The following is a 17,618-nucleotide window of genomic DNA, read 5'->3' as shown; positions in this document are numbered from 1 at the left end:
AAAAAAAAAAAAACGCATTAATAAAATTACTTGAGTATGATTTAAGTAAATAAAATATAGCTTTTCTGCATTTTTGTACTGCATTGTAATTTTGTTCAATCATATTATCGTAATAAAAATCACTTCAATAGTTAACAGCATTTTCGAGGGGGTGAGTAACTCAGTGAACCGTTTCGTATTTATAATGACCGATATTAAATTAAGTTATTAAATTATTAAAGAAAAAAATTAATTTAATTTAAATTTAGAGCTATATATATTTTGTATCTGAATTACATGAAAAAAAATATAAATCACAGTGAGAAAATAAATGCTAAAATCAATATATCCATAACATTTAAATTATGCAATTTAACATAAATTTATCTAAAAAATAGCCAATTTTTTATCATAAACATTAAGAATGAGAATGTTTAAATTTCAATAGAATTCATTTACTTATTCATCTTAAAAAGTCCAGATTCCTGAAATCGCGAAGATTGAGATTGTACCTTAACTATCTTACTTGAGATTTTCACGAAATCGGCTTTTGAAGTGCACCTTCAGGTATGTGCGAGTCTCGTATCCCGATGTGAGACTCGTATCCCCGTTGATCATCGCAACCGGGATCATCATCAAAATTCACAGTGATAATAACATCGTGATCACTACTGCCATCACCACCTGGAAGATATCAACGTCACTCACGAATGTCCCGATGGCGTACCCGGCATACGTTACATCGGCGATATCCGACTGCGCCACTCCGGTTCCGTTTCTGTAAAAGAGGGAACGCGCGCCGCCACCATCGTTCATTCACAACCACCTGCTCGACGGGGTAGCATCGTCTCGTCTCGTCTCGTCTCGTCTCGTCTTGTCTCGTTTCGGTGTCATTCGTCATTCGCGTACGCAAATAGGCAAAAGCCGTAAACTGTTTTCTTTCTTCGGGAATCGTCCTTACAACAGCGAAGCACGCCGTTGACAACCATCGCGACAGGATGAGAAGTAAACTTCGCGCGACTTCCGGTCCCGTTTTCTCGCTCTACCTATTCTTCGTTTTACTAATGGTTTTGATTTCCGTCAGCGATAAGGCGTACGCTAAACGTGAGTATTTCCTCATATGTGTTTGCTTATTATAATACATTTAATTCCAAATTTAAGACGTGATCAAAATAATCTACAATCTACAAAAATCCAGTGATAATTTATTATTTCTAAAGTAGTCAGGTACTGTATTACGGAATTTGATTATTTCCATACGAATTTGCAAATAAATCACTATAAAGAGATAAATATGTTTTTATATCATTCTTGATCTATCTTAGTAATCGGTATCTCTGTCGAATAATTTGTTATAGAATTGTAAAAAGACAATTAATTATCTTCAATGTCTTTAAAGATTACTACTACGATATGAACTTCTGATATATATATATGTCATTTCGGTTTTCGATATCTTTTTCTGATCTTTTCGGTTTCATATTTTATTCATAGATTTTCTAATCCATTTCTGATTAATTGAGATCATATCGTTATTAAGGCATTGAGAATAGATAAAAAAAATTAATCATTTATTTAGTTTTAAATTAATTTTCTTATGTCATATAAAATAACAAAAATTAATATGTACCCAGATGTGTAAAATTAATATGCTAAACTTTTAAAATTAGTTGAGAACGAAATGAGATTTTATGTTATATACGTTTATACATTTTCTTTAAGTTAATCAATTTACTTGACTTAAAATTTTAAAAACTTTCAGACGTATATTGAGTTTGTTTTTCATTAATTAACATTTTCGTTAATTAATCTGTAAATTCAGCTTCTGTTTGCACATATTATAACGAAAAATGATTCCATACGTTCACACTTTCAATAGTTTAAAAAAAATGATAACTAAAGTATTATTATTTTAATCATTTTATAATTAAATTTTAATATCTTACAGATATCTTTATAGAATCATTTTATAATTATCCATTTTAATATCTTTTTAATTGCATATCACGAGTTAAAAGATGTACCGTGAAACTTTCTCGACAATAATTGATCGAAATAGATTTTTTTTTATTTTTTAGGCAGTGACGGTAATACCAGGTAAACTTTTACGATTTTTTTTTTATTTGACAAAGTATCTTGAGCGTTAATTAAAAATTAAATGCAAAGTACAATTAAATAACAAGTAAAAAGATTAATATGATAACACAATTCTAATGTAAAAACATAAATTTGAATTTTTGCAAGCCATTAAGAGACAAACACAGAATGATAAAGTATTTTGCGCGTGTGCTAATTAAAAATTCGTGTCCATCAGTTAAATGCAAAGTACAATTAAATAACAAGTAAAAAGATTAATATGAAAACACAAATATTAATTTTTTTGCGGGCATTAAAAGCCAGACGCAGGATGATCATGCATTAGTTTTACAGAAAATTAATTCTTCTATGAAACTGATTAGTATGCACAGGGCACGATATTTTTGGTTCTATACCAAAAATATATATAAATTTCAATTCGAGATTTATAATTTTAATAAACCTCTCTTATCCCTTTGCAGAAGCGTAGATAAGAAAAAAAAAATCTAGAATCGAATCCGGGTCTTTTACTTGCCGGATGACGATTCTTACCACTAAGCTATGGTAGCCCCCCCAAATGAGAAGTATCGAGATGTCGGGTCTAAATAATACCGAGATAAGAGTAGTCCCCCGGTATGCGAAATACTCGGGTTCGATTCAGCGATTTCGCCCAGACATTTTTCTCGCCTACACTTATTCAGGGGGTACAAGGATTTTATCAAATTTATAAATCTCGAATTAAGAAATTACATATTTTTGATATAGGATCAAAAAAAAATTCGTTCCTTGTGCCCATTGAATAGTTTCACAGAAGAATCGATTTTTTTGTGAAACTTACGCACGATCATCCTGCGTCTGGCTTTTAATGGTTCGAAAAAATTCGCGATTAAAGAAGTTTAATTTAAATATTACATTTTTTTTTTAATGTGAAACAATCGAGAAGAAGTTGCAAACAATTTAGTAATCGGGGAAAATTCGCGTAAACTTACATCTCTTTATTATTTTTATATATATTAAAATAAATTAAATGTATTCGTAAATACATAATTTTTCTATATGTTTTATTCCTTTTTGCTATTAACAATATAAAATTAATAATTTATATATGAAAAGAATCTACATTGTAACTGTATAACTTGTTAGACAATATACATAACCATAAGTTAAAGAATAAAATGTTTTCCTAATTGCAAAAACATTTTCTATTATATATAATATATAAATAGCCATAACCAATACGCTATCGATGATCGTATGCAAAATTTTTATCCTTTTGCGTGTCGTTCCTACATATTTACTCCCCCGCGTTGAAAAGTCAAAATGTAAATACGTCAAAAACGTCAAAAAAGTATGATGTTTGTTCTGCGTGTTTACGGGACAGTTCTATTTTTTCAGCTTAGTGCTTTCGTAAAAGTTATAATTTGAACAACGCTTTGATATTTCGCTTGTCGCCATGCCCGAATTGTTTCGTCGGTATGACGTTCGACCGATCGTTTCCACTTTTCATATTTGACAAAGTCAAATCATCAAAATGGATTCGAGAGAAAACTTATTGTACAAGCATTGAAAATATAATTTTTCAGGGAATATGATATATCAATCTTTTTTCTGTCACAATTACATCGGATACACGTTAACGAGTTGCGTGAAATATGAAGAATTCGAAATATCGAGATCTATAAACTAATTGTTTATGATATAATCTTATTTAAAAAATTCATTTAATAATCAATAGAGGAAACAATCTTGTTATTTAAATAAATGCGTAATTTTTACGCTACTTAATCTTTGGCACGTCTGTTTGAATTATTTATATATTTAGAAAAAAAAGATTCTACAAAATCAAATAAAATGGCGATTATCAATTTAAAAAAAATAAAAAAAAATAAAAAAAAATAAAAAAAAACACTTTCATAGAATCATTTAAAACTAACCGCATTTTATGTGAGAGACTGTATATTATACAAGTAGCAGTGATGAAACTATGGGCATTATTAGTTTCGTAACGTTAATCATTTCATTTCCGTTCCTGAAAGTACAAACAACCTAAACAATACACGATGTAAAATTCAGATCATCGTAGATTTGACAATTGCATGCGTCCGCGCTCAACTTCGATCTGGGACTTCGCGAAGCAAGCGAGAGATTATTTCTGCGCGATTTTGCTGTCTCGAAGTTCTGCTATTCTATGCAAGACTCATGTAAAAGAGTATTATCGGTGCTCTATTGTAATGTCAAATCCGTTAACTCTCGCGACTACGAAATGTTATAATATAATAGCATTGACTGTTTGCTCATATGTTTCCGTGACACAATTATCGCTCCTTATACGAGCTAGGAATAGTACAAGCGTAGGATTTGTGGATAGAAATTATCGAGGTCGTGAAACTATGCACGTGACAATCAATAGAAATCAAACTGTCATTTAATACTGATCCACTTTGGAATTGCATAATTTTTTAAAATGATATCTATTAATTATATATTAATCTCTAACTTTTTTTAAATAGGATCTTATAAATATTAGTCTTTTCCATTTTTTTTTTATAATTATTATTGTATAATTATTATTAGTATATAATATTTCTATTATGGATACAATGTGTACATACAATTATATATGGAGAATCTATCTTGTTTTAGTTTTCTATAGATTTAATGATAAATAAAACAATATTTTACATTCAGAACTTTCAAATTGATTTAAATGTTATACAGTATGTTAATACAGAGCCGTTAATGTACTGTTAATATAGTATATCTTATAATAATATAGATTATGGTATATAAATTAACTTTATATTAAGCTAGTTTTGATACTCTAGTTCTAAATATCGAAAATTAATAACTTAATTGGCTACATTTTGCTTTAGTAAAAGTCATATCGATGCAGAAAATTGCGATACAATTAACATTTAATAAAATAGCTTAATTAGGTGTGTATAATAGGCAAATAATGCATACATTATTAATAATTGTGCATTTGGTAACTCTTAATATATCTATTCAAATTTATGCCATATCAACCGTTTACTTATTTATTGCAATAATCAGTCTTGAGTTGGATGCGTTTAATTTTCAATATCGAAACTAAAATTTACAGATTTATCCTTCAATGTTCCATGTATAAAAATATTAAAATAAATTTGACAAATATATTTCCGTGTGTCTACTTTCGGACATCAGTGTCTAGTTCATCGACATAATCGACATCGGTTAAAACACTTTAAGCAAAAAAAAAAAAGGCATTAACTCAGTAGCTCTTATTAGATTGTTCATAGCCGTAACATCATTTCGATCTACATCGAAGAGCAACGAAGTTCTAAAGAAGGGAAGATAGAGCTTTATTGGTGTCAATTTAATTTCTTTTTCTTCAAATTTTTGTTTATTTTTTAATATTTATATTTTCTTATTATATTTTTTTTTCTTATAAATCCTACTTCAGATAATTGATAATTTTCGATAAAATTGAAAATAGGAATCTATTCATAATTTTATGTGTCGCATATTTGTGTATATTACGATATATATATATATATATTTTACATATTTGTATGTTACCTCTTCAAATGTTTACTATATTATATGCAACATACGACATATAAAATTATAAATAAAAATTAGTTCCACATTTTTTTGCTAATTACGAATTGCCTAAAGTAAAGTCATTCTTAACAAGAAGAAAGATTACATTAATACTTGTTAAAATTTTGAAAAATGAATATTATACACACACACACACACACACACACACACACAGACACACATATACTTACATACATATATTGTATATTTTCAGAATTATTTATCTGCAACAACTGTTGCATACAAATGTTCTTTTGAATGAACATGTTTCATGCGGTTAGCAAATTGTATTAATTAACAGTTACACGAAAAATAAAATGAATGTGTATGCTACAACGATGCGTTACCCAATCATATACAATCGTCAAAGCAATGATGAAAATAAAGATATATCGCGTTTACATTCGATATTGTATCTCTCTTAATAATTGTAACGCGAGGAAGTGTAGATAGCATATAGGAACTAAAGAAAGACTGGAAATTTCCAGAAAACTTTCCTATATTTTTGGAACAGTTATTCTTCTTATAAGGTGAAAAAAATGGTTGTACCGGTTACAAGAAAATTTAAAACAATTTTCAGACTTTATTCGATTTGTACATAGAATGTATTTACGAAACGTATCCGAAAAGAGCTCTGGGAGAGATATCCTATATATTTAATGACGATAATAAGGGGTTGATAAATTCTGTAATATTTAAAATATATGAAATAGAGATATATATAAATATAGATAATACGAGAGATAAAAAAAAACAAATAATATAAAAAAAAAGCACGTAAGAACGAGATAAACATTGTTATTCGATTCGCAAAAATACTACTCACAACCAAAATCTAAATTTCTAAATATGTAATTTGTATGTTGTACCGTTGCCTCGCGTAGAAATATTTCTGCATTAAATTTCTGAGATGCTATTAGAAAATTGCAAGTTATATAAATCGCTACAAGAGTTGGCGGTGCAAAGTTAATAGCAAACAAGAGTTAATAGCGATTTTTTATAGATAGAATATCGAAATTTTTACTCGTGCGCGCTATTGGTGTTACGGTGAAATGCACTTTGATAGATTCACACTGTATAGATGTAGAATGGAATTACGTAATACACCAGTCCATTTCACTGTAAATGCAGCGGTTGCTCAGATCGAATTGTTCAACCGTGACGAGTATTTTCGTGAACGATGATGAATCCAGATGCGCGGCTAAAGTGCAAACGAACATTTATCGAAAAGGTCGAAGAGCGCGAATATTTCTTCTTGATACGCGCGAATGTATTATCTTCTTAATGTGGATAATAAATTATGCGCGCGGTTACATTGCAGTTATATTATCGAGAGCAATGTCAAGTGTCACGTACATACTTATGTGGAAAAAATGGAAGAAAGATGTGAGCGCTTAACGAATTTCCTCGTAACATTGTAAAACACTTAAAAATATGACACACATAAAAACGAGATTGCTCGGAAGAAGAAAGGTCGAAACCGATGGTGGATTAATCAGCTTCGTTTCAGGTAGTAATTGAGTGAGCAGTTCTGTGCGGAGAGCAAGTTGTTCCTTTATCGTTCACGAGTAATTTCAGCTCCGGCACAAATTACGGATTATACATTTATCGGTTTTGCCCGTCGATTTTTCGCTTGACCCCCAAGATTTGTCCGATAATTCAATTAAATATTTACTCGTTGACATTTTAGGAGAGATTCACATACGCAAGATTGTCTATACTTTTATCTGTAAGCTAAATGTGTAAATGCGTAAACTATATGCATAAATGCATTGATCGAAAAATTACAAAATATTGTACTGTTATCAATTCATTACTTTTCATGTATATATACATTTATTTAAACAATAGCTACATGTTTCAATCCAAGCAACGATAAAAAGACGAAAGCAGAATATAAGATATTGACATTACACTTCTCGTGACATACACGTGTGTGTGTGTGTGTATATCATATTTTATAATCGTAGATAAAAATACACTCACGAGAAGTTGTACTACAAATACTTTAGAAACACAGTCACTAATGCACTCTTATTGGCTTTGTCGTCGCTTGTATTTGTTCTGAGATCAAAAATTATTTTTTGTATTTGTTATCTTTACGGGTTTTAGATTTTTGATTTGAAAAATCAAAATTGTTTTTTTCAATTAAATTATATTAAATTAAATTTAATGTAATGATTTTTTTTTTATATGCAAAGAATACTTTTGAAATCAAACACATTGTGTGCTCCTTTGATAAATTATAATTCTTGTTTACGTGACAAGCATTTCAATGAATTTTTTGCTAGATAACAGCCGCATAGAAAATTAAAATTGGTTTCTCGTGTTGAAGAGAAATAAATTTCATAAATAATTTCTCTTTTACAGGAAGTACTTATTTAGTACTTATTTACATTAAAAGACGGGATAAATTGTGACTTATTCCATATAGTAACAAACATTAATATATTCTCGAAATGGAAAGTTTGATTTTTTTCAAATTTCAACTCAGAAATCAATTCTATATAAATATATAAAATACTGCAAATTTGTGTTTATATAATTAAAAAGAGTTTCACAGAAAGAACTTAGATTATGTAACCCATTATTTTTGGATTATCGATATTCCGCAATCGTTTTTAATGAATATAACGCGGTTGCGTATTCGTTTTATTATTAACTAGATAGAAAATACAACGCACAACTATCTCACTTTTAAACTTATATTAGGCTTTATAAATTCCCCAACATTCATCAAATAGACACATTTGAGTCAATATATCATATATCATCTAGATATTGATGTATATATATATTCTGAGTGGCAAAGATCTGCGACTATCGAAGGAAATTTTTATGGTATCAATAAAGGAAGAATATATGATTATTTATTTTTCAAAATGCAATCTCGCTATCCGAAAAAGATACACCAGTAGCATCTTTTTATCATAGTTTTAAATATTTTGGTCTCTTTTTTTCTCTGATTCTCGATTATCCGATATTTTACATAAGTTACTAAAATTAGATACTTTTTATTATTCCATAAGAGATCATATACATAGGGACCTAAAAAGATCTCGAAACTATCGAAGAATCGTTTATTTTTTTTTTTTAGATATTAATTTCTTTCGCAACGCGAGAAAAAAGAAATACTGGCCAAAGGAGTACCAATTAACTACGTTCGCAGAGGTATGACTTGGAAAAGACTACGCCAAGAAAACCATGTACAGAAGATTTTTTTGAGAACAAATATTTTTAGTTAGTCTCTATGTATAACTCTTCACTTTTCGCTCTAATATTAAGTCTTATTCTCTACAATGACTTTCAATGAATAAATAATTATATATTCCTTACTGTAAAAATTTTTTGTTTGAAGATTACTTATTCAATACAAAAGACGTAGCGAGTAAGAGCCTGAAAACATTTTTGCGAATGCAAATTCCTAACTAGAATTTATTGTATTGTATTGCATATAACCAACATCACCAACGCACATATTGAATATAACCAACATTTTAAATTATTATCTTTCTTTGCAATCAACATCATACCAATTGTGCGTTTACATAAATAATTCATGCATTTAATATCGATAATTATGATGTGTCACACAGGTGGCTGCGCGTCATTTGGACATTCCTGTTTCGGCGGTCATGGTAAAAGATTCGATTCGACCATGCGACACGACACGGTGCAAGAAAGTCGTAACCAGAAGTTTCAAGAATCCAATGTACCGTCGCCAAACGATGACAATGAATTATTCTACGTTCTTCCAAATGATGAATTTCGGGAACGTTCGGACAAGTCGTTACCTTTCATACGGACTCGCAAAGACACACAACAATTCGATCTTTATCCCCTGTCGTCTTTACTTAATCGATGGGTACGTTTAGAATAATACTAACAATAAATACTAACAATAAAAGAGAAAAGAGACATAGAATATATAAGTAAAAAAGATCCTCCAACAATAAAAATAAGGAGATAGAACTTTTATATTAGTAACAGATTCAAATATATATATATATATATATGTATATTTTGAGCTGTTAACAACAACTATTATGAAATTATGAAAATAAAGAAGGATATTTTAACCCATTAATATTTAAGAAATATTTAGAAATGATGAATAAAAAATATCTTATGGTATGCATACTATATTTTTCAGATAGCATCTCATCGTCGCCCGCATCGCACAGAAACAGATATCACTAATAAATAAAGGGAGTGTACAGGCGAACTATTTACGCGCGTCAAGATTAAGCAGTTTCGTATCGCGCGTATATATTTAGAAGGAATTGATTGTTATTTAGATTATTTAATTATGCTCCGACTATCAATTTATACTATTATTGTGTATTTTTTCCGTAATACGACAATCATATTTTCCATTTAATATTATAAATATCATTTAATGTTATAAATCATTATAGCAAAGCTAAAAAGAGGATAATATAGCTTTTTTTTTAAATGGTTGTCTCATTAACTGTCTATATATTCATCTACGTATTTAAATTATTAGATTATAACAGATTTTTTTTTTATTTTAAATATATTTTCTGTATTTTGTAATATTAATTTGAATATCTTGCGCGCATAGACTGCGTACCTAAATTGCTTTCATATATTAGATCATTATCATTCTGCGAATTCTCGAACTCCGTTTGATTGAATACAGATAACAAACAGTAATTTTTGAAATTGTTTCTTCTGGATACTATATTCTACGATGATATTATTGTCGGCAGATAAACGCGAACGCTGCGTGAATCGTGTCGGTAACATTCCCCATTGTCGTAATAACAAATTGTTTTATTGTCTGTTGTCAAAAAGTCGATAGTATATTGTAAAATCGGGCGATGAACTATAAAAATTTATCGTATGTAAACACATTATAAACATTTATGGCACAGTTGGTGACACATTATGACTTATTTTTGCGAAATAAATGTCCGCATTAGAATTGATCAAGTTATTGAACTACACGACTATAATATATGTATTATTTATTATTTTTATACCCCGAATATAATTATACAGTAAGAAATTATGCCTCAATGTTATATTATTATGATGTATATTTTTTCCTTTTACTTTATAGTTCACGCGAAATATGATAATAATTCAATTAATTTTGTATCTTTCTCTTGACTTAATATTGATTAATTTAATTATTTAAATTAATATGCCAATAACCGCATTTATAAATTCTAATTTATTATGTAAAAAAGAAATGAATGAAATAAATATTGGTAAACACTGAGTCTTTTAAGACGGGATTAAATATTTGAGACTGTGTTATATATATTTTCATATTGTATATATACACATGTACTTTTATCCGATTTTTTATTAACATACTTCTTTTTAAATTTAGTAATTGACTTTCACAGAAATTAATATAAAATCAGGCTTTCAGATTTATTCGATAGTTTTACAGAGTAGGAAGAAGGTAGAAAGCTCTTTTAGTTTCACATAGATAACCAGAACTCTCTATAGTAGTAGTAGATATACATATCAGTAGTAGATATACAATCTCACACATTAGTCGAAATGAAACGGTAGTAATCGATGAAATTACTACCGTTAAAATTTTTATTATTTTTTCTAATTACTATCTCGTTGAACATTTTATATAATTATATCGCGATTAAAAGAATTACACTATCATTGATAATTTTATTTTAGAAAAGTATAGCTTTCCAAGTAAAAATTGTCTTTTTTTTTTTCGTTTTTAATCCAGGTAGAACATTAAATCAAACAGGAATTTAATAAGAAACATATAGATACGTTTTTACAGAGAGTTATTATATTATTACTTTGATTGCAAGATGTTTTTCTGAAAATTCTTTTTCATGTATCTTGCAGTCTTTCACGTTTCGTTTATTTCGTATTTCCGTTTTTCTCATTCTGAAAACAAACGCATCGTTAAATGAGCGTTAATATTTAACAAGTAGATACTTAGAAAAACGTTAATTAAAATATATTTAGAAAAACATTAATTAAAAATTTAATTAAAAAATTTAATTAAAAAATTCAATAACTGTTAATGAAAATACAAGACATACCAGAAATTTGAGTATGTCTAACTTTCGAGGATTATTAATTGGCTTATCATATTCATCAGTTGAAACTAGCAAGATTCCATCTGGAATATTTTCAAATTTTTCGTTCCTATTACGCATTGTACCTTGTACGTTGCTTATTTTGCGCTTATTGTTTTCGTTTTCGTTGTTAATTGGAATTCTGCAAATTCGTGTTGCGATTATTATATTAGTCTCTTATACTTATATATTAATAGAACTCTCTATCTATTAATATATTAATAGAATTACAAAAATAGTTTTTGTAATATGTGTGGTATTATCTATAAAAGATATAAATTATTTGTCAGAGTGTAAATATTCAACTTAAACGAAAAAAAAAAAAAAAAAGATATTTATGAATAGAAATTTTATACTTGAAATAATTACGAATAAATGATAAAATTACACAAAACTAAAGATACTGATATTAGATAATATTAAATTAGAATTATTAAATTGTTGTATATCCACTGATTGACTTAATACAATATTTTTTTTAGTTAAAATGGAAAATTTAGCCATGGATATAATGATTCATAAAACAAAGCCTAAAACTTCTAACGAGTTTCTTCAAAGTTTATAAATCAAATCTACCCTTTAAAACTACTTTTTCTTCGCTAATTGTAAAATGGACTTGTTTAGTTTCTTATAATTCTACATAACTTTATCATTATTCCTTCAGAATTAGACTATCTTAAAAATATTTAAAGTTGTTCAACATTTATTCGATCGCAGTTTGCGTTTCTTGTACTTATTACAACGTTTCAGTTATAAGAATCTAATTTTTAAATTATATAATTAAATAATTTATATATTATTATTATTTTTTAATTAAAAGGGTATTCCAACGTTTCACGTATATATATATATAAAAACATATATAAGAGATACAAGAGAATGTTCATTAAAATTTTTCAGATAAATTAAATGCCAAAAGCCTTTGTGTAAATAAAACATCAATAGTATTTTTAGTTAGAATAATCATAAAAAATGTGGTGTATATTTTTCGTAAAAAACTTTTTGTCAAAATCTTCTGTTTTGATGCTCCCTATATTGTTTCCCATAAAAAATTCACCTGTTTGATACAGTGTCATCATAATTCAGTAGTGCTGTGCCCCACTTTGACTGGATAAAAGTTTTATAATTAGGAGTGTCGTTCCATCTAATGGAATCTTTATCCGTCAACGGTAATACGGGTTGTTGTCCGGCAATTAAGCGGGATAAAATCAACTGTGCCTGGGAAGAAGGTGCGATGTTGTTTTGCGGGGATCCGCTCAACAAACTCTTGGCTGTCAGAATGGGCATGATGGTTGCATCGCTGCGCTTCCCGTGCGCTAAAATTTTTTTACATCGTACAAACTAATTAAAAATAGATATATTGATGTGCAGACATTATATTATTCTCACGATAAAAATATATTATTATTATTAAAAGTATTAATATAAAACTACGTACCTCCCCAACAAGAATGTCCATAGCTTAGACAGGATCCTGAATAAAATGTAATATTTATAATTACTTATAATTAATATTGAATAATATACTATTTCAAGACTCTTTTTGATCAGTAATATTTTCACATCTTATCATATAATCGGCGATGAGTAGAGATAAAAATAGAAAGCAATATTTAATAAATATTTATTTGTATGGATGTACGTGTGATGTGTAGGATATTAATTTATTAGATAAAATAAGCTATATCGGAAATTTAATCTGAAGTAACAACACATTATAATAAGACGGTGCATGAAAAAATTCAACCAAAATTGTAGGAATAATACAATATTAAGGCCAACACTTAACTGTGGATAAAACAGAAACCGTGCTTCAGTGCATTGAAAAGGAATGTAATAAAAATTTATTTGAAAACGCTTATTACACTATTATATTCCCCAGACGATGTTCCCGCGTTAAGAACGATCTTGTGAACCGCTTATAAACGGTATGGGGAAGCTCGCTTCGACATTCCTTGTATGCAATGAATGCTAGGGCAAATAATATCTCGTAAAATTGACTTTCCATTATTTCTTTATTATGATTTCGTCGCGCTTTAGAGAGAGAGAAAACTCAAATTTTATTATACTCTCATCGTAAGAATTTACTTATTCCGAAAAATAATACGTAAAGGAAGTCGAAGATTTTATGAAAAAATTCTTAACATGTCAAAAAATCATAGATACTAACGATATAAAATTAAAATAATTCATTTAATTTAAGTAAGCATTTAATATTACAATTATGTATTTCAATGATGATGATATTTCAATATAGTCTCTGCGTCTACGCGACAACTCCATTTGTAAAATATATCGGGAATAACAATCCACTAAAAATTCAATAAGCCTCTTTTCGAATAAGTAAGAAGTAATTGAAATTGCAACAATCGGATTAAAAGACTGCTCGTATCGAAAGGTGCAAATGGAATCGAAAGTAAAAATATTTATTCACGTTTCGCGCGTGAAACAAAATGTGAAAACAGCATCCAATAGATGTTGTTTTCGTTGTCCCGATGGATCTCTTTTACATGCAAAATGCGGGATAAAAGAAATTCGCTTTTATCCATCGCGCATATCGAGTTTGTCGTCTTTGTGCATGGCATATAATATATGTATAATATGTCCAGAAGACTCTGGGTCCCTACACACTTTTCATTTTCAAAGGTTACTCTGATATTTATTGAAATCGATGCCATTTGAATATTACATTTGTCTTTACCGATTCGTACCGTAATATTTTACGCTCATCTTGTTCATACAAAGGATCGTGATGATCATTTAAGGAGGCGGCTGGCAAAGGACTATGATAATATAATAGATAAAAGTTCAGATTCTTGTTTGAAATAATATGAATTAAATTTCAATCGTTACATCTTCGCACGTATATACTCGGAATCTATTGTATAATTATAAATTTCTGCTCTTTCTTTCTCTCTCTCCAAATTTTGACCCGAAATTAATAAATACGCCCTATCGCGTATTTCCTACAGAAAATATAAAAACTTCTCCTCACTTCTCTATTATTTCATAAGTTCTCATTGTGTCATGTAAGAAAGACGATGGGTAATTAAATAACAAATATTTTGTATATGTTTAGCAAGGCTCGAGATATATGCAATATAAAATAAATAAAATTTTAAATAAATTTCTTTCTTTCTCTCCCCCTCTCTCATAAATGTTCGAAATAATATTTAATATTTTCTTAACGTTTTATAAAAAGTAATGATTATTTAATTTTTTGTAGTAAAAGTAGAATATATGTTATTTTATATCCAATTTGAAATTGACTTTCGAATATTCTCACGAGAGATTCATAAGGATTTTATCGTAATGTAAATATCATTGTAAATTTATGCATTCTATTCCAGAAATCTCTATTAAACTTTTAATAATTCAACACATTAACACAGCTACGTTAATACAACACTATATTGATGGTATAAATTCTGCCCAAAGAGAAAATTTATTGATCATTTGTGCATAATTTATAGTTTAAATTGCACAAAGGAGATAAATATAAAAAAATATGTCGAGTTATTGTATGCAAATGTCGAGTTTATATCAAATTAAACTTTTCCAATTTTCACTAGTTCCCAATTAATTTATGGCAACAAAATCATATTATAGCTTTCCTCATGATAATCCACTTAGCGTTCCAAACACTACAATAAACTTTATATCCTTTTCATCCCAAATTAATAGCTATACATCCGGGAATAGTTTACAGATATTGCACTGTCTTGAATAATTACTTTCCACCCGATGCACAGACAAATTACAATAAACATCTTCCTGCTTACAAAGACATGTTCCCGCTAATGTTGACATATTATCTTCTCAAGTTTTTCTACATTAGACGTAATAAACATATAACCGCGATTAAATAATAATAAGATGCAACCGCGCACTGTAAGATTTATATTTATCTTAATCGCGATTTTATAAATATGTATATCACGTAAAAAAGGACTATTTGTTTAAACTGATATTTTGCCTCGATCGAATTTCGAAACATCGCTAATCGATATATATTTTTAAATAAAGTGCTAGTTGGATTTATATCGAGATTGGATTACAAGTACACGATTACAATTTATTTACTTGATTTTCAATTAAACTGTAATTTTGAGAAGATTTATTTGTATTACAGATTAATTTCAATGCGTTTTAACTATTTATATTAAGCTCATATAAAAATAAACGTAAAAAGTATGGAACACATCGATAAATCCATTTAATAATAACGTATATATGCCTTGTTGATTACTTAAATATTCCAAAAGCTGCTTTCGAGGGAAAGCCAATTCATTAATTCAAGAATACCGGTTTTAATATTTACATGTTACAAAAATAGAAGTTTGTATATTTGAAAAAGAAACTCAAGTTGCATTCTGCTCGTCATAATTAATATTTTTTAATATAGTGTAATTTTTTAATATTTAATATCGCTTTACGATAATAGAAATGAATGTGCTACACAAAATTTTTATGTATTTTCTGTTAATATTCGAGAATCTATTTTAGAATATTAGAATCCTGCATTATATTATTATATATAACAGATATACTATGTTTATCATAAAAATTCTAATATTCGATTAAAATTTCTACTGATCAAGAAAAACGTAAAGAGAGAAAAAAAAAAGAACTAAAATGTGAGGCGGAAACTGCATTGTACCTACCGGCCGCGTAATCGGCGAAGCAGAGAATGCAGATCAACAGGAAGATCGTCCTTCGGAGCTTTCTCGAAGTCAACGCCATGTGATAATCTCAGTTGATGCTTTACTATGTAAATAATCAAACAGATACGTTCGGGAAATATGGCCTGCGATTGTTTATCGCCTGTAAGTCAGTTTAGCGAAATTTATTTTTCACAAGAGAGAATAAGAAAGATAAATTATAAAACAAGATTTATTCTGATTTTTCTCATCTATAGATTTTTTCATCTAATAATATCGATTATTAAGACAAATAAATATTTGTACAATATAAATTTCTTCCCTATATATTATAAATTTACATCGATTAAATATAGCATTAATCTCTCTCTCTCTCTCTCTCTCTCTCTCTCTCTCTCTCTCTCTCTCTCTCTCTCTCTCTCTCTCTCTCTCTATATATATATATATATATATATATATATATATATATATATATATATATATATATATATAAAAGTGCCCTTATAAAATGTTACTGTCCTCAGTTTAAATTTAAAAAATTTATTAACATAAATTTATTTAATTTGCAGATTTTTTAAATAATATTTGTAGACTTTTTCTATTTTCATTTCTTATGAAATTTCTTATCAAATAAAATAAAAAGTAACAAAAGAAAGGAAATCTCAAGTATATTTCAAGCTATCGTACTGACTGTGTGTGGATTTCGTTCCGATGACGATTTTCTCTCTCCCTCTCCCTCTCGAATTCTATTTTTCCTATTTTTCTTGCACTCGGAAAATGGAGGTATAGGTATGTCACTTGCGTTCACCCTCGCAGAAATAAGCGGGACACGTACGGACGCGTCCTGCGCGCGTTCACCAGATCGGGGGGAGAGGAAGGGCTTTTTTCTGCTCACGAAAGGATGGTAGATCTCGATCGAAGGGGTCGGCGAGTGAACTCAAAGCCGGGGAGCGATGCGACCACCGCTTTTATAGACGTGTATCGCTGGCGGTACACGGCGGCGAGCTTAGTGGTACATGGTGGGGTGGTTGATCAACGCGCCCTCAGGATGCGCACCTGCGTCGGTGACGGTTAACTTCGTTCGCGAGCGAACAAAAACAATCGTCGTGGGTGGACTTTAATTGGAAATTTACCATAACATTAGGATTTTGAAGTTAACCTCGGATAGATATCGCGTATAATCGAATATTATTTAAAAATCGATTATCGATGTATTCGGGTTAGGTAT

The 17,618-nt window shown here is 29.0% G+C and overlaps 3 protein-coding genes across 4 annotated transcripts in view; 1 reads left to right on the top strand and 2 right to left on the bottom strand.

Annotated features, from left to right (window-relative positions):
- Positions 1 to 17,618, bottom strand: part of LOC138938866 (uro-adherence factor A) — a 123,957-nt gene that overhangs the window by 60,611 nt on the left and 45,728 nt on the right. The gene's annotated exons all lie outside the window — the stretch shown is intronic.
- LOC138938872 (neuropeptide CCHamide-2) lies at positions 817 to 10,131 on the top strand. Its single transcript, XM_070306226.1, has 3 exons — positions 817 to 1,083; positions 9,237 to 9,505; positions 9,794 to 10,131. Exons 1-3 carry the CDS (start codon positions 978 to 980, stop codon positions 9,845 to 9,847), a joined length of 429 nt encoding a protein of 142 aa, XP_070162327.1. The 5' UTR covers positions 817 to 977; the 3' UTR covers positions 9,848 to 10,131.
- Positions 11,435 to 17,538, bottom strand: Ccha1 (neuropeptide CCHamide 1). Of its 2 annotated transcripts, none has more exons than XM_070306225.1 (6): positions 17,082 to 17,538; positions 16,394 to 16,553; positions 13,168 to 13,203; positions 12,787 to 13,045; positions 11,694 to 11,871; positions 11,435 to 11,535 (listed from the first exon to the last, which is right to left on the bottom strand). In XM_070306225.1, exons 2-6 carry the CDS (start codon positions 16,470 to 16,472, stop codon positions 11,509 to 11,511), a joined length of 579 nt encoding a protein of 192 aa, XP_070162326.1. In that variant the 5' UTR covers positions 16,473 to 16,553; positions 17,082 to 17,538; the 3' UTR covers positions 11,435 to 11,508. The 2 variants fall into 2 exon arrangements, with proteins under 2 accessions (XP_070162326.1, XP_070162325.1); XM_070306224.1 differs by having other exon boundaries at positions 16,394 to 16,496; positions 17,082 to 17,537.

The sequence above is a fragment of the Polyergus mexicanus genome, unplaced genomic scaffold, assembly GCF_030449975.1.
Source record: "Polyergus mexicanus isolate NDT 795.1 unplaced genomic scaffold, iyPolMexi1.0 SCAF_13, whole genome shotgun sequence".
Classification (NCBI taxonomy): domain Eukaryota; kingdom Metazoa; phylum Arthropoda; class Insecta; order Hymenoptera; family Formicidae; genus Polyergus; species Polyergus mexicanus.
Note: the sequence above shows the minus strand (reverse complement) of the source record. Positions and strands in the feature narration are given on the sequence as shown.

Bases quoted from the DNA above. Each gene is read 5' to 3' on its own strand.
- LOC138938872 (XM_070306226.1), top strand. From the start codon at position 978: ATGAGAAGTAAACTTCGCGCGACTTCCGGTCCCGTTTTCTCGCTCTAC. The intron at 1,084-9,236 runs GTGAGTATTTCC...TGTGTCACACAG, and splicing joins CGATAAGGCGTACGCTAAAC to GTGGCTGCGCGTCATTTGGA. The intron at 9,506-9,793 runs GTACGTTTAGAA...TATATTTTTCAG, and splicing joins CGTCTTTACTTAATCGATGG to ATAGCATCTCATCGTCGCCC.
- Ccha1 (XM_070306225.1), bottom strand. From the start codon at position 16,472: ATGGCGTTGACTTCGAGAAAGCTCCGAAGGACGATCTTCCTGTTGATC. The intron at 13,046-13,167 runs GTACGTAGTTTT...AAAAAATTTTAG, and splicing joins TGGACATTCTTGTTGGGGAG to CGCACGGGAAGCGCAGCGAT. The intron at 11,872-12,786 runs GTGAATTTTTTA...ACGAATTTGCAG, and splicing joins GATGACACTGTATCAAACAG to AATTCCAATTAACAACGAAA.